This window comes from Protopterus annectens, chromosome 2.part0 (genome assembly GCF_019279795.1).
Source record: "Protopterus annectens isolate FY-2018-M chromosome 2.part0, PAN1.0, whole genome shotgun sequence".
NCBI lineage: Eukaryota > Metazoa > Chordata > Ceratodontiformes > Protopteridae > Protopterus > Protopterus annectens.
Window position 1 is genome coordinate 392,122,286 of NC_056728.1, and position 26,475 is coordinate 392,148,760.

The 26,475-nt window shown below is 38.1% G+C and overlaps 1 protein-coding gene across 1 annotated transcript in view; it reads left to right on the forward strand.

The window, feature by feature from the left end:
* The window catches only part of TMC1 (transmembrane channel like 1), a 902,740-nt gene that overhangs the window by 617,781 nt on the left and 258,484 nt on the right, over positions 1-26,475 (forward strand). The window contains exon 10 of the mRNA XM_044060320.1: positions 13,489-13,617. Coding sequence (XP_043916255.1) covers positions 13,489-13,617 — 129 coding nt within the window. The remainder of the gene's footprint in view (positions 1-13,488; positions 13,618-26,475) is intronic.

Here is a 26,475-nt window from a genome sequence, read left to right on the forward strand (position 1 = left end):
CATAAACATGGTAGGCGAAGATATACACTGTCAGGAACTGCAATTTCCAGATTATTTGGTATACAGGCACTTGTGTAAATGTGCTAGTCAAATGGACCACGTCTATGGTTCCCCTACATTTATAGCTATTACCAGAAGAAGGCTGAGAAAACAGTTGTGTATGTTGCACTTCATTTCTATAATCTGGAATCTCATAACAGTAAAACAAAGTTTACCCACCCTGTACTAGAACCCTGGACCATCTGCACTCCACACCTTCACTTAACACCTGTTGCCACTGAATTAGTGACATGATGTGCCCTATTGTAGTAGTTATTGTTAGTCGCACCATAACACAGCTTACCATGTTTGCATGATGGCCAGTAGTATTAACTGAATGCATCCGGTTTATGTTTGCTGCTGTCTGGGTCCTGTCTGCAACCTGGGTGGTCTGTTCCTCCAGTTTGTGCACTGCTGCACTTCACACAAACCAGGTGAGCAAAGCCAAACATGTTTGTGCTAAGTGGCACATTGCGCAAACACTGGCCTCAAAAAAAAAAAAAGGAGACTGTGCATAATTTTGCAGAATGTCCAGATGTTTGCATCATATATTTGGGCTGTTGCTTGTAAAATGTGTGGTTTTCTGGAAAATCACTGAAGATTGAAATGAATAGATAATGATATACATTTCAGTTTTGTACTTCATATCCTTCAGAACACGCATGCGAACACAAATCCTGTTATTACACCTACTTTCTACATTTATAAGAACAATATGGTAAATCTGTCCCTATGAAAAATATGGAATAAACTTCTCATCTATGTGAGACATTCTAGCATATTAGGCACATTTAAGAAGAGAATAAGTAAGTACAAAAGAGACAGCAAGTATTAACCTGGTATGTTGGAGACTACAATACTGATGGTCCAGAAGACCATTTTACATCAGAAAAATAAAATGGATACTACAACCACCCAGTCTCACACACACACACACACACACACACACACACACGCACACACACACACACACACACACACACACACACACACACACACACACACACACACACACACACACACACTTGAAATCACTCACCCACATCACACATGCAGCATCTCTCAAACACACATGCACCTCTCCTAACCAGTACTTGTCCACTAGAGTCTCCATCCATTCATCCATAACCCCTTTTTCCCACTGACAATTATCTAGATCCAACATTTACATTGCCAGTTAGCTAGACCTGCCATGTTTTTTCTTCCACACCACACACTTGCACATATGGCCAATTTAGAGTTTCCAATCCACCTGCATGTGACAGGAACCCAGAGCACCCAAAGAAAACCCACATAGACACAGGGAGGACATGCAGACTCCAGACAGAAGGCTCACCAGCAGAGAATCAAACCAGGGAACCTCTTGTTGTGAGGTGACAATGCTATCTGATGTGTCAGTTGTCTGCCCTGTTTACTTCTAAAGAAATGTCACCCATAGACAATAATGGATGAACTCTAATTTTACTTACATTTTCCGAATCCCTTGGCTGAGTAAAAATCTTAATGCATTGTTTTCCACGAGGTATATTGGTATACTAACAGTATGAGTTGGAAAAACATTACTGTGATCTGTTGGGGAAGACTAAGTGAATACTGCTTCATTGAAATGCCTCATTACCATAAAGTTCAGCTGAAGAGACCGCCAAGCTCTGGAATCCTTGAGATCATATAAGATCACTCGGCTTTCCTGAAAACATTGGAGAACATGAAGATCTCTCCGAACACCATTATATTGGGTGACTTCAACTACCCAAACATAGATTGGGAGCATTACTCAAGCCCCAGCACCTTAGCCCAAAGGTTCCTGGAATTTATAAACTCAAATGCTATGGAACAACTAGTCACCACTCCCACAAGAGGGGATAACATACTAGACCTGATCATTACCAACATGGGGACTCTATGCTCCATACCAGAAGTATATCCCTCATTGGTAAGATCAGACCATAAATTAATTTCACTGGATATCCACATCCCGACCCCACCCCCAGCCCATAAAACCACAGTGAAAAACTTCTCAAAAGCGAACTTCACACTTCTCAAAACCGAAGTGGAATCCTTCAAGGCCCCAGGGCCAGTGGAAACTACGGCCCAAACTGCAGAATCCTATATAAACACATTCTACGGACATCTCCAGGAATGCATGGATCATGCTATCCCAAACAAAATCAAGACCCAATCATCCAAAGGCAGGCATCCATTCTGGTGGACCCCAGTTATAAATAAACTGTACAACCGAAGGAGGAAGCTACTACATGATAGAGCAAAATCCCTAAAAGGGAAGGCATCTCTGATCAGTACTAGCAAAAAATTATGATCCCTCATAAAATCCTCCAAGGCCAGCTTCGAGAGAAAAATTGCACAGGACACTAAAGACAATCATAAGGCTTTTTTCAGTTATGTTAGGAACCTGGGATGCAACTCCCAGACTTGTTCTGAGTTGATTCTAAACGACAAAAAATACACTGAACCCACAGACATTGCCAATATCCTGGCAGACAGGTTCAGTGCAAACTTCTCCACCCCCTTCCCCCCAAAAGAGCAAGTATCTATCCCGGCAGTGTGCAGCCTCCCAAACATCTCTGATGCTCAGGTGAAGGCCGCCCTCTCCAAAGCAAAAAACACTGCTTCCATGGGTCCAGATGGCGTCCCGGGTTGCGTCCTACATGAACTCCAAGAAGAACTAATCCCTCAAGTAAAACTGCTGTACAATCTCAGCCTCACTACAGGATATGTGCCCAAAAAATGGCGTACAGCAAAAGTGGTCCCACTCCACAAAGGTGGCGCCTCTACGGACCCTGGAAACTATTGCCCCATAAGCCTGACTAGCCTAGTCTGCAAGGCTATGGAGAGGATCATCATGGAACTCATAAACAAAGACATTGGGGACGTACAGACACTAGATCCTACCCAATTTGGCTTCATCAAGGGCAGATCCTGCCTTTTGAACCTGGTTGACTTCTTTGAAACAGTCACCATGGCCATAGATGAAGGGAAGGTAGTCCACACAGCCTGTCTGGACCTTGCAAAGGCATTTGACACAATACCCCACTCAGGCATCATAGATAAGCTATCCAGCCTAAATATAAACCCCTATGTCACAAGATGGGTTGCAAACTGGCTCAAAGACAGAACCCACAGAGTCAGAGTTGCTGGAGCCATGTCGGACTCGAAACCGATCACAAGTGGCATCCCACAAGGTTCTGTCCTGGGACCTCTCTTGTTTGGTATTTACTTTTCTGAGGTACAGGCCAACGTGGGAGGACTATGGCTCACCAAGTTCACAGATGACTGCAAACTGGGCGCCATAATCGACTCTCCAGCTGACACAAACATCCTTCAACAAGGTCTCACAGAGACGGATAACTGGTGCCAGTGCCATGGTCTAAAGCTAAATGCCAAAAAGTGTATAGTCATACCCTTTGGAAAAAACAATGTGCCCACAAATTACCACATAGGTGGTAACCCATTAAGTACAGAGAAAGTAATTAGGGATCTGGGGACCCAAGTTGATAGCAATCTCTCCTTTGACAACCACATTGCCAAAGTGGTTAGAAAGATCTTCTACATAGGCCACCTGATCATGAAAGGATTCACATCTAGATCAAGAGAGGTAATCATGCCCCTTTATTCATCCCTCATCAGGCCCATCATAGAATACAATGCCCCCTTTGGGATGTACCTTACCCGACACCTGCAGCAATTAGAAAGACCCCAAAAGTACCTCACCAGGAGGATCAAGGGACTCAAACAGATGCCATATGCTGCTCGGTTAAAAAAACTCCAGCTCTACTCAGTTGCATACCGCCTACTTCGAGGCGATCTATGCCTGACATATAAAGCTATGTCCAACCCAGAATTAATGGACATGCTCCACCTCAGTAAATCTAAATCCCTTAGAGCCAAGCGCTCGAGGGACTTGAACCTCAGCACAGAAATAAATAGAACATGCTGGAGGGACAGATTCATAACCCAGAAGCTCCCTTCGCTCTGGAATAGAGTTCCAATTCATGTTAGGCAGAGCACCTCACTGACTCTCTTCAAGAAGAATCTTGATGAGTGGATGGGGGATCGTAGGTTTGTCCCAGGGATTACTTCTGTGTCACTATTAAACAGAGGCACAGTAAACTAAACTTTAAAAAGGGCACAGTATACTCAAATCAAGGGGTGGCGTAAGCCAAACACAATCGGGCTAGGCTTATAAATGCCCCAGGGCAGATAGCCTAGTATGAACCTATGAACCTATGAACCTACAGTGGTCCTGTCTCTGAATCAGAAAGGGCAACCACCAGTGATATCAACCCATGTTACTGCTTATCACTGGTACTGGCCCTTTCTGAATCTGGAAAATAGTTTTAAAATGTTGGTCTTCGCAAATATTTAGTTGATGTATCTTGCACTGTGGCAAACTTCCTCTGTAGTATTGATGTGTAATTAAAAATTGTGTTTATTCTTTATTTAACAACAGATTTTTATGTCAGTCTCTGCAAATATTTTTTGCTTTATCTTGCTTTATGTCACAGCTCTATCACTGTATCACTATGTTGAAAATTATGTGTTATATCTATATAGTTATCTTAAATATTTTTGGCTATTTATGTATATAGGGGAGGTGGTGGATGCAGTCTTTGTTATTGTTTGCATTAAGCTGAAATATATTACTATTTTCACTTTCTGTCTCTACTAGTCAGTCAGGTGTGGGTACTGTTACCACTCAAGGTGGACAGTCGTACTTTTTCTTTAATGCTGGCAATAAGTGGAAGTATATAAGTATATTAGATGCTATCTGTCTTTCTTTGCTGTGGGTGGGCATGCTATTCACTGCTGTCAGCTTGCTGCAGTGCATTACTATGGCCAATTGTTTTTTCCACTACACAGTAATAATTAAACTACCCACAAAAAGAGTATGGCGAGATTCACAATTCCTGAGTTATGCAGCTTTTATGTTCCTGGAGTTATGAATATTATATTATTAGCATATTAATGACGAGATCTTAAGAACAGTAGTGGTGGTAGTAGACATCACAATATTATTCCTAAGCTTTGTTAATTTTATACATTCATGTTATGAAAGATACAGCCTGTGGTGTTTATTCTATGGGTTACTAATGGCTATGCAATGCCGTACATCCATACATAAGTGAATTAATGGCTAGGACCATACCTTTCTCCCTCAGTTACAATGATAATGTTTCTCTTCTATTAATAATACCTCTTTTTGAACTGGTAGGCCTTCTCCAAAATCAGACCAGAGTTTGAAATCTTATTCCCAGTAGCATCCATTCACAGGAAAGTTTGGTTAGCTTCAAGAATAAGCTTAACAAGCATTTATAAAAGGAGGATATCTGCACCTTCTTTAGAGATAATGTACTTGGCCTGCACTACACAGCTGCCATACTTGTGTTCTGCTTCTAAATTAACAAATGAACATATACTATGGACTTTTCAGCAGTTGAGTACTTGTGAATGTATGTTCCTTGTAAATACCATATACATATGTGAACAGCTTGTAAGCACAAATTTTGTACAGTATACCCCCATTTATATACTGGATATTTTTTTATCTGTATTTACTATTATGCATCAGTTTTCACTGATGTATATGTTTGACCTTTGAACCTAGACCATAGATGGAAAGCGTCCTTGGACCTCACCACCTACCTAGCTAGTAAAAAATAAATTAATAAGCTAACACATTTTTGGTACAGACTATGAAAACATGTAATATATTCTGTTTTTAATGCATTAATGGACATGCCAGCAGAAGTATAAGAATTCAGCCATATGTGCATCAGATGACAGTAAAAAATATGGCTCAGAAAGGAGGTTGGTAACATGCAGACGTTGTGAACTGTACAAAATATTTTTCTCATATTTATGAATGTTATCAGTATTTGCACATATAATATGAATACCTCAAAAGTGTTGGCATTAGTGAAACTGAACAAGGTGTTATTGTCAACCCGATATGATCACTGTGTAAGAAATCAGTGAGTGCAAGGTGTACACTCCCTGAAGTACTGAAGACTGCTTATGTAACAATACAGAAAATCCCATATTTTGTTATATTTGATTTAATACAAATATTAGTTGCAGATTATTACTGTTGTTTTTAAATGCTGTGAAAATATTATATGCATCAATTGCATGTTTTGTTCAATGTTACTAAACAACAATATGCTATCTGGTCTTGTCATATATTATTGGAATGCACTCAAATAAATAAGCAGTTTTCCCAACGTTGGGACTACCTTGCATGCGTATAGAGATTTGACAGGCCATAATTCTAGCAGTATTTGCTGTTCTTGTTTGTTAGGACCATAAACCTCCATGCTTCTGTTGCTCTTTCAACCTATATATCACAGTTTTGGATTATTATCCTTATTATTCTCCATCTGCTATCAAAATGCCAGTCCTGACACATTTGCAGTTTTGCACCTAAAACTGAAGACTGCCCTATTTCCCTAGTCTTCCCATCAACAACAGCTTCTTGCTAAGACCGTGTTCATTCTGCCTGCTTCACGTCTTCTGCTCCTGCTGCACCCCGGTCAGTTTGTGCTCCAAGTACATCATTTGCTTCACCGCCATTTCCTTTTCCTGCTTCTTTTTTTTTTGTAAGAATGTCCATCTCCATTCCACTGTCATTCAATATCTCTTTTAGGGGTCTATATTAGAACATTGAAATTTCACAATTTCCAATGTTCTAACATCGACTCCTATTCAGCGAACGCTGACACCATCAAACACGCAGAACAGTGAATTTTTTCCTAGGGAAAAAAATTTGCTGTTCCGAAACACATACACACAACACATGCACACCAAACAAACAGCAATCCACACACATGCACCTAAACTCTTACAACTAACCCTACACTAAACTGTACAAACACCACTAACTATCCACTTACCTTAACCCAAACCCTAACCCTAAGGTCCGTCACTATCGCACACTCACCTCACCCACGCCCTAACCCTAACTCACCTAACCTGCCCTAACCCTCACGTCCACACAATCGCACACATACCTAACCCACGCCCTAACCCTGACTCACCTAACCCATGCCCAATCACATACTTACCTGAACCCGACCCGTAACTTTCCACCACAGAGCTAAAAATAGTAAAATGACAGAAATGGACAACTGAATTCTTTCCCTAGGAAAAAATTTGGCTTTCTGCCGTTTCGCTATTTCTCTGAATAGGGGTCAATATTAGAACATTTGAAATTGTGAAATTTCGATATTCTAATATAGAGCCCGCTTTTAGACATCTTTTTTAAATCATAACATGTAGAAAGGGGATTTCGCAGTGTGATTTTCCTGACAATTAAATGCTAATAAAATAATTTTCTCATCATGTGCTTGGGATTGTTTTCATACTTTCTTTGTCTCCCCCACAGATTTAACCATATTTTGCAACCATATGACCTTTACTACTGCATACTGCATACTGCTTGCATGGGTCATACTTCCACAGAACTTCATATCACTTCCCTGCCTCTCACTCTTACTTTACCAAGAAGTGCCCTGTGAAACCACTCTCTGGTATGTTTAGTCCCCACCTGGTCCATTCCAAACCTGCCATGAAAAAAAAATCAAAATGAATAACCTATGCTGTAACAGTTATAGATAAACTCTTGTCACATATATTGATCCATAAATCTGCAAACCCTGCTCTCCGCATCCTTTGCATCAACTTCCCCTAGCATGTTTGATAATCCTACACTCTCAAAGTTCATATCAATTGCTGCGTCTGCTACAGTATTAATGTTCAGCCTATTATTACACTGTCCTCACTCTTGCTAATGTGAATGACCTTACTACAGTATGAATTCAACCTTGTCTTTCTCCTTGATTTGCCCACAAAATCTGACAGCATCTCTTCACATTCTTTCTCCATCTATCACAAAGCTCACTAGAAATTATTTCCCTGGATGGCTACTCTCTACTACCTCTGCAGATCAAACTTCTTTCCCATCATAATAACTACCCAGCACTTTCATCTTCTCCAACAGACCAACATGTGACAGCAAATATGCTTTGCATTTCCTTTATGACAGGATAACTTAATTTCCTGTAAAATACTATACCGGCACGTAGCCTTTTTAATCTTGTACGTGCCTGTGCCCTTCTGATTGAGTTGTTGAGCTTCACCAAAATTTCAAGGAATTACCCAAGTATTTTCATCTCATGCCTCAAACCCTACAGTTTTCCTCCTTAACCCACTCATGTCAATATCGCCTCCAGTGATCACCAAGGACCCCTGTAGTGAAGCTATACTCCCTGAGTCTTTTGATATTCTCAGGTGGAGCACAAAACAGTGACACATGAAGCTTGCAAAGATGATAAAATTCCTTACTCATCTGACTAGACTATTAAGAAAGAAATGCCCCACCAACTTCCTCTCCATGTCTATTCTATCTTCCCTCCTTCCACTACCATCTGCCTACATGATGCCTTTTCTGCATGTATTATAACAAAAGAGGCAACTTTTAACTTGCGGACAGTGACATAAATTTCCTTGCCCTGACTGTACATCAGTCTTCCAAGCTGCTGAGTTAACCTCTTGCCATACTCCAATAACGCTATCCAGTCTGTCTTTAAAACATTTTTAAATCATCCCATTTTAAAATGGGATTTGCTCAGTCAGACTTTCCTTGCAGTCAAATGTTAATAAAATAATTAAATAAATGAATAGTAAAATGACTTCATATGCACTACATACAATATAATATACACATATTTCTTTTTAATAATTTACATTCACCCCAACATTACATAAATTGCTCATTTCTTGCTTTCTCTTAGCCTCAGTCCTCCTGAAAATTATTCTACACGTTTTGCTCCCCAGATTCCATTTATTTCTATGAAATCTGCTCCATCTCTTTTCTAAAGACCCAACTTCCACTCTAAGCTCCTTTAAAATATTCAATACTTCGATTACAGTTGATTTAGATTTTGATTTCTATTTTCTTGTAATCACTTTTTTGGCAGTCAGTAGCATTGAGCTTAGTAAAGCCTTAATATTTCTAGGTACTTCCTATATCACAGTCCAAACTCTGTAATGCCTTACTTATAACCAATTTTTTCCCCACAAACTCCATTACATTCATATTAATTATATATTCAGCTACTGCCAATAGAAAAACTACAACTTCATTTAAATATCTAGATGTGCCTTCCCAGGTTTCTTACTTCCCCGAACATGTGTAACTGACTGCATAGCCCTTATAAGAGGTACATCACAAGTGAACTGTTACCCTTACCATATTATGTATATAATATCCCCTTCCAATGTCCTCAACTCAAAATGTAGGTGCATTTCACATACTTCACACATGATGCCACTACTGACTTGGGGACATAGACATCTATCTTGGTGGAGCTCCCACTTAGCATTTCATTTTATCTCTGCATTACAGCTGTAACAGAAAAACTATTACTAAAAATTCACAAGCACATATTATATACAAATGTATGGTAATGCCTGTTGGCCATCAGACTACACCGATCACATTAACACAGAATAAATTATAACTAAAGTAAAAAGCATGCACACTTTCCAACATGCGTCCCTGGAAATCACAAGGCAAAGAAAACAACTGCAAAAGTTATTATGCTTAGCTGCCCTAGATAGAATATACCCAGCTCACTAATTTGCACAAGAGAAAAACAACTATAATTGGTGGAACCAACAATAGATATATGTAGTATTAGGTGTAGCAAGCAGAGATTTGATCACCTCATAAAATGCTTTTATAATTCCCTAGTACAGGATGCTATCAAACAACATTCTAAAACAAAGTTTATGTCATAAACATTGGTATGTTCTTCTTACTTAAGACATCATTGATGAAAATCAGTGGAAGACAAATAAACGTCCAAACCCTCATCTATACATGGGCCACTGAGTGTCCTGAATTAAACCCCTCCATTTTGTAAACAGTCTGCTGGTGTTATACTCCAAGCAACAGCATCACGATTCTTTGCCTTCCCATAGAAAAGCAGTCGTGCCTGCCATTAAACATCCTATCTGACTGCCAGACAGTGCTTGTTTCTTGTTAAGAAACATCTTGTGGACTTCAGACTTGATCTTGCCAACAGTGATAAACAGAACTTTTCCATGACAGCTTTCTCATTAATCAGTTGACATGACTCCTCCCATGTTTTCTATTGCTTGATGTGCAGTAATAAGATACCGACCAAAAAAGCATCTAACACGCAGATATTTAGCTAATCTTCTGGAATGGCATGTCACAGATACCCTCACAAAAGAAGAAAAAAAAAGAGAGAGACAAGAGAAAGTGTACGTTAGAGAACTATTTCTATCACTGGTTCCCAGCCCTCCTGAAGGCTTTAAATTGCGCTAGCTTGACATTGGAATAGTAAATTTTGCATCTCAAGCAACTCTTTCCTAACACATTTGGTGATACCTGTTCATTTTCTCATATTTGGGTTCTACTGTTCCAAGACTTATTCTGCCTGCTTCCAACCAGGACCATTTTTATTTGTCCCGTGACTCCTCTGAAAAGTCATACAGGTCTGTCTCTCTTCTTCCTTTGTCTTTTCCTCTTCTTAAGCAGGGCTCAGTCTGTAAAAAAAAATTCCCCCTCATATATTTTTTCCAGTCAGTTTTGCCAGTGGAGCATCCTGGGATCTGCTAAAGAACTGCTATCAACACCTGTGCCCACCTGCTTACTACTCCACTTTTGTGAACCTCATTAAATAATGTTCAATACATGGAAATCAAACTCAGAACTTTTTTAGAGACTTCTGAGGATTTTGTGCCCAATTAGTAAGGGATTACAGACTCTCTTACAAAACCATTTGTTAGTATTGGTTTCAAAGGATCCCAGTGTATCTGCCTTTATTGTACATATTCTATAGCCTTACCACTCGGATATGAAAAGCTTCCCACCCTGATAGAGTCTGATCAATTGGAACCATAACATTCTCCTGATTGTTTCTATTACCCAAGGAGTAATTTGAAAATCTGATACCCATGGTATCAACCATACTATATCATGTTTGAATTAACTTAATAAATGTAGATCCCACTTAACAAATCTATAGTTAATCAAAAAAGATGTAACCTGGTTTTGTAATTCAAGGAACTAACTATAAAAATTGTTTTGGTAAAGAATTTCTGAATGTTTTCCACTCACTTAATCTGAGTACAAGAGCAGCTTCAGTTTTCAACACAATACTTTAGAATAGGTCTGCTGATAGCTTTAAACAAGGGCATAAGCATTGTCTCATTCCTACTCAATAACATGCTAAACATATCTTTGGTGGCCGAATGGCAACTTCTAATAACTGATGATATGTTGGCTTTAGACTTAAAAGATTTATCAATAACTGCTCCAAGATCCCTAACAGAGTAGGTTTCAAGCAGGAGGACATTGTTTAAAACATAGTGGTTTGCAGGGATTATTGTCCACAGATGACTAATTATTATTTTTGTTGCAGTAAATGCCATGTTCTTAACAATGTCCAAAGATGAATTGCTTCCTGGTGCATGGGCAGCTCTACCTGGTCTGAAAGCTTTGCTACAATTGTCCTCACATTAGTGTCATCAAAAAACTTAGTGCTCCAGATATCTCTGGAAACAGGAAAGTTTTCCATAAAGATGGAAAAAAGCACTGGTCCCAGAAATGAAAACTGTGGCACATGTGATAACACCAGTTTAACCTTGGAAATAACTTCAACTAATTTAACTCTTAATGACCTTCCATAGAGCTAGATCATTATTGACCTTGTTATGTATCTGTTTACCCGCTTTACTCTCCAGTACCTTGAATATTTCAACATGTGATACCAAGCTGAAGGCCTTTTTCAGGTCTAGGTAGATAACATCATCTGGTAAGCCCTGGTCCACTGCTTCCAAAAATTCTTAAAATGTTTATCAGGTTTTTTAAACAATGTGGAAAAAAATAGTAAATGAATCAATTATAAAAGAACCTGAAGGAGCTACTACAATATAACAAATATTGCATACCCTTCCTCAATCAAAGTCAAGAAACTGTAAATATAAAAATAAAGAACATAAAAAATAAAAATAAAATAAACCGAGAGAAATATTGCACACAGATCAATCAACTGAAATGAAAGAAAACACATAAAAGCATGCATTAAAATCAGATGAAATACAATAACATTAGAAAATGCATACATATACCATGTTATAATAGTTTTATCAATAATTATACAATAAATATTCATTACTATTCAAAAATGAGCACACTGATTGGACAACAATAACCAACATGCCTATTGCAAGTCAAGAATATAGTAATAAAAGAAAGTCTGGCCGCTGAAGTACTACTGAGTGGCCAGACATTCTACTAGGATATGCTGATGGCCAAAGCAAAAATATAAGACCTGTATATTCCTCTGACTTGTATATTTTCTATACATTTGTATTTATACTGTCTAGTTCTTCTTCTTTTGCCTGCTTGTTTAATTTTTGACAAAAAAAATGTGTATTTTTTTCTTTTTTTTACTAAGCTGGAGCTTTTCTCCCCGGGCCTCTACTGAAAATGGAAATATATCCAGTTAGACAATCCCGGTAAACAAATGAAAAATAAATAAATAAATAAAATAAATAAGAAAATTATGTATATTCTTTAAAACTAAACAAATAGAAACCTACCTGATTTTCCTTATATGTTTACTCTGTCTCTCATAAATCTCTATTTTTTTAATAGTTAAAAAAACAGCAATAGAGATTCTGTTTTCTCTATCACTTATGCACCACTGCACTGATGTACTGTGCAAGTGTGGGAATGCCAGTTCCATACACACATGCAGTACATCAGTATAGGGAAAATGCGGAAGACTAAAATGCTGTTATACATACAATTCATTATTTAAGAAAGGTAAGCAATTTTATTCTTAAATAATGTAATAGAAATAATCCATTCCTGTTGAGGCAGATTGAAGGTGAAGATTTGCATATCAGTACAACTCTCCCATTCACATTTATAACTACAAAAGTCCAAATATCACATCATAGATATGAACATGAAGCACAAATGACTATTATTTGAATGTGCAGTCTCTGTAATGTTATTAATAATTTATGTACCTTTCAATTTGTACAAAACAAGAATGTAAATGTAACTCTTGTATTATGTACGACTTCATCATGTCTTGTTTTATCTGTATATTTTCACCAATGTGTACTTTGGGATTATATATAGTAACAAACAACTTTTCTAAATGCTGTTATTCATTCAGCAGACCCTAAATGAATGAGCAGACAAACAGATTTACAGAGTGATTTAGCAAACAATAATTAACAGTTAGATAGATAGATTGTTAACCCGATAGGCATATACATATTGTGATAATTAATGCAGATTCACTCCATTCTGTAACAGTTATTACATGACAGGTCTTGATGTCCCATCATTCATCTTCTATTGTCATTTATTCTCATTAATTACAGGAATTTGTGAAACTAACTGTCTCTGACATGATGACAACATACATAACAATACTTGTTGGGGATTTTATTCGTGCTGTCATTGTTCGGTTTCTCAACTATTGCTGGTGCTGGGACCTTGAGGCTGGATTTGTAAGTAGAACATCTTATTAAATTGCCATTCCAAAATGACCAAATGTTGCTTTTGTAAAGTTTGTAAATTTATTAACGAAAGTCCATATGCCACAGTAGATGGGTACAAAAGAACTTTAAAGTGTCCAGAAAGTTGTAATTGTACAACTAAAATGGTCATTTACTTAGCATCCTGTACCTCCTGTCCTGTATTCTACATAGGGAAAACCATCAGAACCATAAAAGAATGTATATACGAGCACACATACGATATAATAAAAAGAAAAATCCCTAATGCCTTGTACAAACCCGCACTTGAATGTTTTCATTTCAAAAGGTTTGTTTTCTTTATTATAGACAGGGTGCTCACATCAGACAGGGGAGGGAACAGTGACTTACTGTTAGAGCAAAAGGAAGTGTTTTGGCAATTTAGATTAGATGCCAGAAATAAGCTGGGACTAATTGACAAGCTGTCCCTGAACTGTATTTTTAAACAAAGAGCAGAAACATTGAGTTAAATAAATTTTATTGATGTTTTACATCACACTTTTGTAAAGTCCTTTTAAGCTCATTAAATATACTAAGGTGTATACATCATTAAGATGGATTTCAAAGAGTTTCACATTTTTTTAAGTCAAAAATGAATATTTAATTGCTTCTACACTTTGATTGGTTGTATGTAACTGAATTATAATTGAATGCTGAATATAAGAACTGCACTGAAGTTTGTATTTTATCTCTGGTGATGCCTTCAGGTAGAAGGCGAAAGCACTGAGATCGTATCTATTAAAGTATTGCTGGATTTTATTGGAATTGCCCATTTCCTGCTTTATGGTCTGATTTTGGCTGATTTTTGGCTGTGCATTTTTGGACTTTAGACCTACTATTATATCCTTGGTTGTGAGGTGTTTCGCTGGAGGAGCTTAGGTGTTTCCATCAGTAATTATTTAAGTAGTAGATCAAATCTCACAACAGTCAACTTGTGTGTGTGTCTTTATGTCTGAGTGTGTACGTAGTCAGAAGAGCTTGACTCCAGGTCCTGCTGTGCTCACACAAGTATCATTTAGAAAATACTTTTTCACTTTTACATGACTCTGTAGCAGTTTCATACAGCCACCCCAACAACATCTTCTCACCATACACTGATGATGTCATCCTCTATAAAGTACACTCTGACAGGGCTGAAGTTAGACTTGTACTCTGGTACTAGTGTTAAGTACTCTGTTCTTTTGCTTGTTGCAAATCAGTGTGTATATTGAACCTAGTCAGCCATTGTAGCTAGACAACACATGCATATAAGTTACTGAGAATGTGCGGGATCAGTGCCATTTTGTGTAGTCAGTCAGCGTGAATGTAAAATTGAATGGAGATGTACGTGTGTGTGTGTTAGAAGTAACAAGTCAGTCAGTAAACAAATGAAGTACAAAGTATATGTACAAGCTACAGCTCCTGATGTGTGTATGTATAATAAACGACTTGAACCCATACCCTGCCTCAGTGTTTCATTTGAATACATGAGACATGTGACATGGTGTCAGAATGGGATCCGAAGTTGAAGCAGCTCACAAACTATGAGGCACACAGTTAGAAGTGGAGTAATATCCAGGAGAGAACTTGCAAGCAGGTCAGAATTATTCAAAGTTACTTAAATTCATTTTAAATGATTTTCAGTCACCAAACATATGGCATAGCATTCAAAGTAGTCAAAATAATTTCCAAGATGTTCTAAATGTCTGAGATAGTGACATAGTAATACTCTCCAAAGTGTTTAAAATGTTCGAAAAGGCCAAAATGTCCAAATTTTTACATAATGTCCAACTTTTTCGCAGTAACTAAAACTTTTTCAAAGTGACCAGATTGTTTGAGGTATTTGCCGTGTTACAGTAAAGCATTTTTGGAGAGATTGTTGTGCACTAGAGCAAAATTACAAGTACCAGGTCTATACTTATATTTAAAAGAACTTTGTTGTTTTGGCAGAGGGATTTTGCAGACCTGAACCACTGGTGTTTGATAATAATATTGCTGAGAACTGTCAGTGTTTTCATACAGGCTTAAAATGTAAATTTAGAGAAATGTGTATCCCCAAATGAATATTACAATGGAAAGGCACATATTTTACACAAGGAATTAAAAGCCTGGTGAAACTATTGCAGCATATATTACCGATTTAAGAAATAAAACAAAAACATGCAGATTTGGTACTCTACGAGATGAAATGATAAAAGCTTATGTTGTATGTGGTATTAATAATGATGCAGTGAGAAGGATTTTGCTTCAATATAGTGAATTAACATTGAACAAAGCCAGAGAGATTTGCTAACATAAAAGAATACAAATATGCTTATGAATGAGAAAAGCATATTTGCAGTATCTGCTGCTAGTGCGGATGTTGATAGTGTGCAGCAGAAAGTTAGGATGGAAAAGAATAACTGTCACAATTGTGGAGGCAGCCATGAACCTAAACTGGAGAAGTGTTTGGCTTTTGGTCAGCAATGTCACAAATGTAAAAAGTGGAATCACTTCAAAAGGCTTTTCAAGTCTAAAGTGTCACAAACATATTAAAACAGAGTATCCGATGAAGCAAGTAGATCAGAAAGAGACTGCAGAAAACTCTGAGAGCTGTCAGCAGACTTTCTATGTTGATGGTGTCTGTGATTGATAAAACAGTTAGCACAGTAGACTATCAGTTGTCAGCAAAGAGTGAAATATTTTGTACTGTATAAATTAATGGGAAACCTATAGAGCTTAAAGTAGACACTGGATGTAAGTGCAATGTTATATCAGCACAATTGTTTGCTAAAATAAAAGCTGGTGAAAAACTCGATTCAACAAAGTGTGCAAAACTAGTTGTTTATGGTGGGGAAGAGATTCATACAAATGGTGCAGTAGTGCTTTCTCACCCTTCTGTGGGAAACAGCTATGATTTACAGTTTTACATAGTCAAAAGACACATGCAGTCACTGTTAGGCCTCACAGACAGTCTGAGAATGGGACTGATTTCATTTAATAAAGAGGTCCACCGTGTGAGTGAATAACAACGATACTGTAGTTTTACACAGAATATTGTTAGTGAATATGTTGATATTTTCAAACAAGACTTGTAAACTTCCAGTCACGTATTCTGTGAAGTTAAACCCATGAAGTAAGTCCAGTTGTTAGGCAAGCATAGAAGATTCCAGTAGCAATGCAGAGTAAAGTAAAAGCAGAACTAGGCAAAATGGTGAATTTAGGCGTCCTTACTCCAGTAGCAGAACCGACTGAATAGGTACCATCCCTGGTTATAGCTCATAAGAAAAGCTCAGATGATATTCAATTATGTTTTGATCCAAGAGACTTAAACAAAGCACTTAAGTGTCCTCATCATCCAATGCATACAGTATAAGAGGTAGCTGCTCTCATGCGAAATTCCTCTGTTTTTTTCAGTCTCAGATGCAAAAAGCGGCTTTTGACAATTCACTGAATCACAAATCTTTATTGTTAACCACATTCAGTACACCATTTGGTAGATACAAATTTTTAAGAATGTCATTTGGAATTAATTCTGTCAGTGAGGTATTTCAACATTCCATGGAACAAATACTTAAGCAATAACTGACGACGTGGTGTGGTATATTGAAGATTTACCCACAGTTGGTGTGGTTTAATCACAAGGGTGAAGCCCGAGTGATTAAACAAAGGCAACCGTGGGTAAATCTTCAATATGCCACTACCACTGAGTCAGTTATTGATATTATACAATGACATTATTTAAGAAAAAAAAATACTTACTTTTCTTAAATAATGTCTTTGTATAACGACGGATTACTGTTCTTCTGCTGGTTGTGGTATACTGCTTCTTCATTTTGATGTACTGCACATGTGTATGGGACTTGCGTTCCCATACATACCCAGTACATTAATGCTTTGAAACAGAAGCAATGTAGAAAAGAAAGTCTCTGTTGCTCCGTTTTCTCTTTTCTCTCTCTCTTTTTTTTAATTGTAAAAAAAAAAAAAAAAAAAAAAAAAAAAAGGTTTAGGGGCACTTTATACCAACAGGAAAAAGTCTGGGCAACCGGACCTTTTTCCATTGGTATATTGTGGGATTTACAATGGGCACACTGGCTGGGCTGGCCAATCAGCATGCACATTTTCAAATATTAATAGGGAGTCATTGTATAATTGCTGGTTATCCATATGCTATTATTATAGTAGACGACATTATTGCTGGAGACAATGGTGAAGATGAACATGATAGTAATCTCAGGAAAGTTCTAGGGCATCCATATGAAGTAAATCTCAAACTGAATCGTCAGAAATGTGAATTCAAACTGACAGAAGTTACTTAGGTGGGACATTTGTTTACAAGTTCTGGCTTACAACCAGAGCTGTCTATGCAAACAGCAATTGTTGAAATGCCAGTTCCAGAGACTGTGACATCTTTACAAGGTTTTGTAGGTATGGTCAGCTATTCAGGAAAGTTAATCCCAGACTCGAGTGAGCTTTCTGCACCACTACATGAGTTGATACACAAAAGTTTAAACTGGTCTTGGTTGGAACAACACCAAACAGCATTTGATATTCTGAAGAAGAAAATTGCCAGTCTACCCACATTGAAATATTATGATGTTCACAAACTTGTAACTCTTCCTTGGGATGCTTCAGGATATGGCCTTGGTACAGCATCCCTTTAAGAAGGCATACCCATTGCTTATGCATCAAGAGGTTTTACTCAGAGATGCTTTAATGGCAAGTAGAAAAAGAACTTTTGGCAGTGGTGTTTGCATGTTCAAAGTTCAGTGATTATATTTAAGGCAGACATATCCAAATAGAGATGGATCACCAACCACCAGTGACAATTTTGAAAAAGCCAAAACATACAGCCCCCAGCTCGATTGCAACTCATGATGTTAAAATTGAAAAAATACAATTTCAATGTTATGAAAAACAGAATAATCCTTAAGGGAGTGTGCCAGGAGTAAAGCAAAAGTGACATAAAAATATCACCTAAGGCACAAAAACACAGAATTATTTTTAAAACTGTAAATGTTTAAGAAAACAAAAACAATAACGATTATCACTTTCACACAAAGTGCTTCTTCAGACCATAAAAACTGAAATGAAACATCATTAAATAGTATGAACAATTAAGCAATTAAAGAACAAGCAGCAATTAATTAATGTTGAAGACCTCTAGATTTCGGCAGAGGTTTTAAAGAAATTGCAAATTGCTTAATTGTTCATACTATTTAATGATGTTGTTTCATTTCAGTTTTTATGGTCTGGAGAAGCACTTTGTGTGAAAGCGCTAACCGTTATTGTTTTTGTTTTATTAAACTTTTACAGTTTTAGAAAGAGTTCTGCCATGTTTTTATGCTTTAGGTTGGATTTTTATGACAATTTCAATATTGTTTGCAAAAAGGGCAAAGGCTTGTACCTTGCTGATGCTTTGTCACGTGCACCCAGACAAAGTGCAGAGCAGCATGAAAATGAAACAGCAGACTTTGAAGTCATAGAAGTCCAGAACTTTTCATCACCAAGGCTTGATGAACTGAGAAATCACACGCTTCAGACCCAACTCTCCAGAAGCTGAAAAATGTTATCAGTCAAGGATGGCCAACATGGCAAACTGATTTACCACTTGACATTCAGCAGTATTTTCCTTACAGAGATGAGCTCATGATGGAAGAAGGAATCATCATGAAAGGTCCAAAAGTGGTAATCCTAAAGCATTATGACAGGAATATATCAAAATCTTGCATCATGGTCACTCAGGTACTGATTCAACCAAAAGAAGGGTAAGGAGCATTGTATTTTGGCATTCAAAGTAGAAAGATATAGAGAAGGAAACTCTAGCATGTTCAATCTACAACATCACCAAACCACATCAACAAAAAGAACTATTTCAGCTATACCAAATTCCTGAATTATCAGGGTTGAAGTTTGCTGTAGATATTTTCAAATGAAATGGTCAGCATTACTTGGTGTTAGTAGATTCTTGCTCAAATTGGGTTGAAATTGACCTACTTCCTAATTTGATATCTTGCACAATCATTATAAATTTGAAGATACATTTTTCTGTCCATAGTAGTCTGCACAAAGTGATGTCTGACAATGGCGCAAAGTTTATTAGTCAGCAGTTCAACTAGTTTGCTGAGTCTTGGGACTTTGTTCCTACTACCAGTAATCCTACGTATCCACAAGCCAATGGTTTAGCTGAATGTGCAGTTTGTAGTGCAAAGCATTTGTTGGACAATTACAAAAGAGATGGCACTGCTGTTTTCCTTAACTTACTCGGTCTCAGAAAGATTCTTCCAGATAACTTGCTTGGTTCATCTGCTCAAAGATTGATGTCCAGATGGACATGAACAACTTTTGCAATCAGTAAACAAGTGTTAGTACCAAATGCAAAGAATAATAGAGTGCTCAAGGCTTAACTTTTGAAAAAACATCAGTCACAAAAGTTGTACTATGATAAGAACAGTAAATCCCTTCAACCATTATTACAAGGAGAAGTTGTAAGAATGCAAGCATCCAAAGCTTATGATCATGTGGCAATCATGAAGGACATTTGAGAGGAACTGAGATCTTACATCATGCAAGCTGCAGGAATGGACTACAGAACTAATCATAGACACATGTTAGCTGTCTCAGAACCAGTCCCACAGCAGATTGCCTATGTCAGTGACTCTAATTTCCAGAGTGACTTGACAACTGTTCGAATTCAAAAGGACAGTATGCTTTCTTCAAACAACTCTGATGTAAACCCAGATTTTTCAGTACTGAACGAGTCCCCAGAGACGGTTCCTGATGTTAAACCCAGTCAGAATTTCTATGTAGCTAGATTGGGTAGAATTTGAAAACCCAATCATAAATACACAGCAACCTCTACTTGAAATTAGTTATGTTTTGTTGAAATGTTGAGATAATGTCTAGTTCTTAAATATGCCTTTGTTCTTGTATCTTGCAATTCCAAACAAAATTAAAGAAGGAGGATATAGATCAGTGTGTATATTAAACCTAGTCAGCCACTGTAGCTAGACAGGATGTGCATATAAGTTACTGAGCACATGCAGGATCAATGCCATTTTGTGTAGTCAGTTGGTGTGAAATGTAAGATTGAATGGAGATGCATGTGTGTGTGTGTGTGTGCGTGTGTGTGTGTGTGTGTGTGTGTGTGTGTGTGTGTGTGTGTGTGTGTGTTAGAAGTAACATGTCAGTCAGAAAGCAAATGAAGTATGAAGTATCTGTACAAGCAGCAGCTCCTGATGTGTGTATCAATAATAAATTACTTGAAAGCTTACCCAGCCTCGGTGTCTCGTTTGAATACATGAGACATACAACAGTTGTGTAACTAGTTAGGTAGGGGATTGAATCTCACAACAATCAATTTTTGTGTAGGCATAATCAGAAGAGCTTGACTCCAGGTCCCGCTGCCTCACGCAGGTATCATTCAGAAAATGCTTTTACACTAGTACATGACTCCACAGCAATTTCATACAGGTCTCCCAACATCATTTTCTCAGCATAGACCAATTATGTCATCTATAAAGTGCACTCTGACAATGCTAAAGTCAGACTTGTACCATGATGCTAGCTTCAAGTACTGTGTTCTCTAACTTGTGTAACTAGATAGATAGGGGTGCTAATCTCACAACAGTCAACTTGAGTGTGTGTGTTCATTCAACTATTAGTTTGGAGACAATTTTACACCAGGTTGTGAGTCCACATCTCTGTCACACAATCCTCCCAACATCATTTTCTCAGCATACACTGATGATGTCATCCTGTAAAGTGCACTCTGACACTGTTAAAGTCAGATATCTGTGATGGTGCTAATCTTATGTTGTATGGAATTCAGACTGTACACCTGTGCAGCTGTTATGTTCATATCTGACATCAATCAACTGGGATGGGTGGGTGTGGTTGGTGGTATATTACAGTCATAGTATGAGGCTTTGAATCTTTTTTCATTTGACTCCCTCTCAGGAAAATGTTTTACATAACACCATGAAGCCAACATCCCCTGTTCCCTCTGTACACATAACATCCATTCTGCAGAATAATAAGGATGTCATCATCTCAAAGATGCACACACACTTCATAAAGCAGAACCCCAACATCACCCTGTGCAAGCCATGTGCAGACCACTAGATGTGTGACTGCTAATTCTGTCATGGGGTGGTGCACATGTCACATAAGAACAGGGGCATCTGTAATAAACTCAAACACATGCACACATACACAAATACCTCTACTGTCTTCCCTCACACAGATATAGCAATTTTGGTTTAAATGGCATGATAATGACTCAGATTTTATGTACTCTTGACCATTAGCCTACAAATGCCTTATGACCCTCTGAAGATTGCATATATCAATGTGCTATGTTGTGGTGTGGATGTACTGTAGCTCTGTAACAGTATATTCCAATTTGTGATTTGCGGTACTGTATTGATGGCTGCTGCTGCCATTTGGTTACATGTTCCTTCCATAACAGCTGTAGTAATATGACTTCTGAGGACTGCTGACATGGGATAATGCTATATATATATATATATATATATATATATATATATATATGTATGTATTGTTAACTTACTAAGGCATGTGTTATTGTAGTATGTGAACATTCTACACAGTTCCCATTCAACCATCACAGTGACAGCTGCAGTATGGCACAGGTGTGCATGTGTACACCTAGCATCTGGATATGTTATCTGACATACAGCAATATTGCATCATAGTGATTACATGGATACATACGTCTGGGTTCATATACATGTCATGCTGTTATATACATAAACATATGACATTTTGAGATTCACTTGCAACCTTGGGGAATTCATTGTATGCACAATTGTGCTGTTATTGACAAGGATTATCCATGTGTTCCACAGAAGCATTGTGGGACTATCAGCATTTGTATCATTAACTGTTCTGCATGAACTGCATACACATCAGTTGTACTGTGTCCATATATGGCGGCAAGGTTGTGACTCACATATTTCCATTAATAAACACATACACATATGATGTAGAGCTGATGTAATGACACTAAATAGGTTGAGTTGTATGATTGTGTTAACAGGTCCACTGTGTTGCATGTGATTCATACCGAATGTTGTATTTGGAGGTGATGCCACAAAGAATTTTGTAACTACATCTGAAATGTTATGGGGAATACCCAGCTATGCAAATAGTTGGTTGTGGATGGCTCCACCCATACTCAGCCACAGGAAATAGACAACCTGCTAACTGACAGAGATGGATCAAACTTCACCCCCCTGTCCCCACCGGTCATCACTGAAAGCATACCTGCCACCAATCCTCAGCAGATTATCTGAAGATAGCAGATCTTCTCTGACCTCTCTAAGGCTAAAAGCACAGCATCAATGGACCCTGACAACATCCCAGGTCACCTTTGAAATAACTTCAAACCTGACCTAGCAGACCCACTTGGATCTCCATTTAACCACAGCTTCCAGACAGGCTATATTCTGGCAGAAAGGTGAATAGCAACAGTCATCCGTCTGTACAGGGATGGACCATCAACATGCACAGTGAATTATAGACACATGAGTCTGAATAGCCTCATCAGTAAAGCCATGGAAATAATCATCATGGACCATATCTCACCAAGGACATAAATAATCTCCCGAGTCTGGGATCAACAAAGTTCGGATTTGTTAAGGATAGATCATGTCTGCAAAATCTGTTTGACTACTTTGAGAAGGTCACCAAGACCATGGATGAGGGAAAGACTGTGCATCCTGCCTAACTTGACTCGGCCAAGGCATTTTATACAATTCCCCAGTCAGGTGTTATAGAGAAACGTAACTGGGCATAAACCTCTATGTTACCAGGTGGCAGCCAAATGGCTCACCGACAAGACAAATACTGTCAAAGGGGGTGAATTCACCTCTAGGAAGATGCCACTCATGAGGGGAGTACCACAGGTTTCTGTACTAGACCCTTTCCAATTTGTTTATTTCTCAGAAGTCAATGCAAATGTAGACAGTCTTTGTCAGATCAAGTCTGCATCTGATTCCAAATTGGGGTCAATCATGAAATCCACGAACGATACTGATATACTTCAGAAAGGATTAATGCACACAGATGATTGTTACCAGAGCCATGGAGGGAAAATAAATCCAAAAAGATATATAATTATTCCCTTTTGGGAAGTAAAACCCCATTTCATTACAATATAGACAGCAGCCCACAAAGAGTAGAGTCAGTGGTATGCAATGTCTTTACTCAGGTTGAAACTAATATGAACGTCAACCACCCTGTGTTCACAGTGGTGAGAAATTCCATCTCTTTGGCACAACTCATAAGAAAGAACATGACATCCAGATCAAAGTACATTATAATTTCATTTTACATGGCCCTCATAACACCTGTAATTGAGTACAATGCACCCATTTGCATGTACCTTTCCAGACATCTGCAACAGCTGGAGCAAATCCAGATTTTTCTCACCAGGAAGATACAGGTAATAAAAAATAAGTCCTATGTGGAAAGATTGAAAACCATATGACTATATTCTGACTCCTACAGACTACTAAGGGACAATCTGTGTAGAGCCTACAGGTCAGTGTCCAATCAGACCCTGATGGAAAAGTTACACATTCATAAAATAAACTGCATGAGGGTCACTCATTCCAAGGATCTTAACCTAGCCTTTGACATAAATAAATCATGTTGGAGAGATAGATACATCTCTAAGAGACTCCCATTCTCTAGAACAAGCTTCCCATTCACATAAAGCAAAGCCTTTCCCTGACCCTCTTCAAGCACAACCTAGAGCAATGGATATGTAATCATGAATTTACTCCTGTGGTGGAACCCATGTCCGTCATGGACAGAGGCAGTGGGTATCGCTTTCCATAGTGTAGGCTCATACCTCTGGGAACTTTGTTTACCTATCTATTGAAAATTGTTAAACTCATGATAAATTTCACTAGGCTTGTATGGGCTCTTGGGCTGTTAGCTTAATACTCTCCTATGGACCTATAAAGTGCAATTGTAGCCTATGTACAGCTGTAGTGTGACTGTAATGTGTTAAGGACATACCAGTACATCACATCAGTATTACCACTTGATAGTTTGCATGAACACATATGGATGGATGTCAGGATTTCACTGCAGTATAACATTTTGACTGGCAATGTCAGGGGGACAGTAATCGTGTGGCACGTCTTGAGGTTTGATATGTTTTTATAGAGGATGCTCCATGTATTGTTAGTTAAGTGTACAATATCACAGTGGCAGCTTCCATGATCATTGACACTTGACTTTGCACTGCTGTATTTTCTGTGCACATGGGCATAGTTTATGCATTGCCATCATTCTCACATACTGCTGTACCATTCATTATAACAGATCACGTTTCAGTTCACACATCAGTTACAGATGCTTCAGACAGTAGCCATTGGTATTACATGTGTCAGATGCATGCAATACCCAGCTATGTGTAGGGAATCCACTCATAATACTGCGGTGTTTATATGCCAATACCTATGACAGCCAGGGATGCTTTAGTCAAGTGCATCACATTTGGCACAGTGAGCTCCCACACATCTGGCAGACCATACAGAACTATTTTTTGGGATGTATACCCATTAGAATTTGACAGTGCAGACTTCCCTTCATGCCGTTCCACTAGATGTTTGTGTGATATGTCTTTTTGTGTTGCATCTAGTAAATATACAGCTCAGTGACAACATTGATAGCACAGGTTTGCTACTTGCAGGTGTGAGTTGTGGTGTCATGCTCACCTCTCAACTGGCCAGGATTGCCCCTGATTTCAATTCCAGGTTTAACACCATCCCTCTTAACACCTCCAAAACTTGGTCATTATTAGGGAAGGGGTGATGAATTCCCCTTATAGTATACTGACAATCATTGTAATTGTACATGTCTGTTCCTACAGAACATGTATAATTACCCTTACATATTTTGTCAATGCTGCAAATTAATGGCCATAATAATGTACATTTGTCTAGGAGTCTGTTATTCTGTGTCTCTGATTGGTTGAGAGTTATGGTGACATGTCAGTCATATTCAAGCAAGTCATTTTGCAGATCTGCAGAGTATGCACACACCCCTAATTTATATACCACCCTTGCTAAATGTCCTCTGCAGTGAGCATGTCACTGATGTTATATCACAACCATTCACCTCCACTGACAAGTAACCTTGTACGACCATCACAGATAAACTATAATGTATGGTAATATTAAAGTTTAATAGCTCAGGAGGTGTAAACAGCAGTACTTACTGTGCTATCTACATATGTGCTTAATGTTATGCTACTGACTTGTGCTGGAAGTGTGCATACATTGGCATATTCTGTTTTCGGGACATTGACATATTTAACTTGCCCAAGCCTCTTCCTCTTTATTCATTCCTGTTATTCATGTCTCAGCACACTTTCCCTGCCCAGTGTACATTTCCTTGTATTTGCCCTTCCTGTTTAACTCCCTCTTACCATTATTTCATGCTTCAAATACATTTTTAACCATACACTGCACTGAGTACACTTTCCTTTACTGTATTATTACTACTGTTCCTTGTTCAAAGTTGATTGGTGCTTAATAGTTTTAGTACTAACTGTATTGTCAGCTTACAGAATACAATTGGTATATGGTAAATCCCAGGAGAGTTTGTTAATAAAAAGTGAAAATAGCAGTGGACACAAGCCTGACCCTTGTAGGACGTCTTGTGTGATAATCCCTGTATCACAAACTTTGTTAGCCCCACTACTCTAAAAGTTTTTTTAGAGAGCGAGAGCTCACAAAACATTGAATGTAATTCCTAGAGAATCAGATGCCATCCTGTTTATGTGGGCTTATTGCGTGGTCCACTGTTTCAAATCCCTTTTAAGGTCTGAAAATA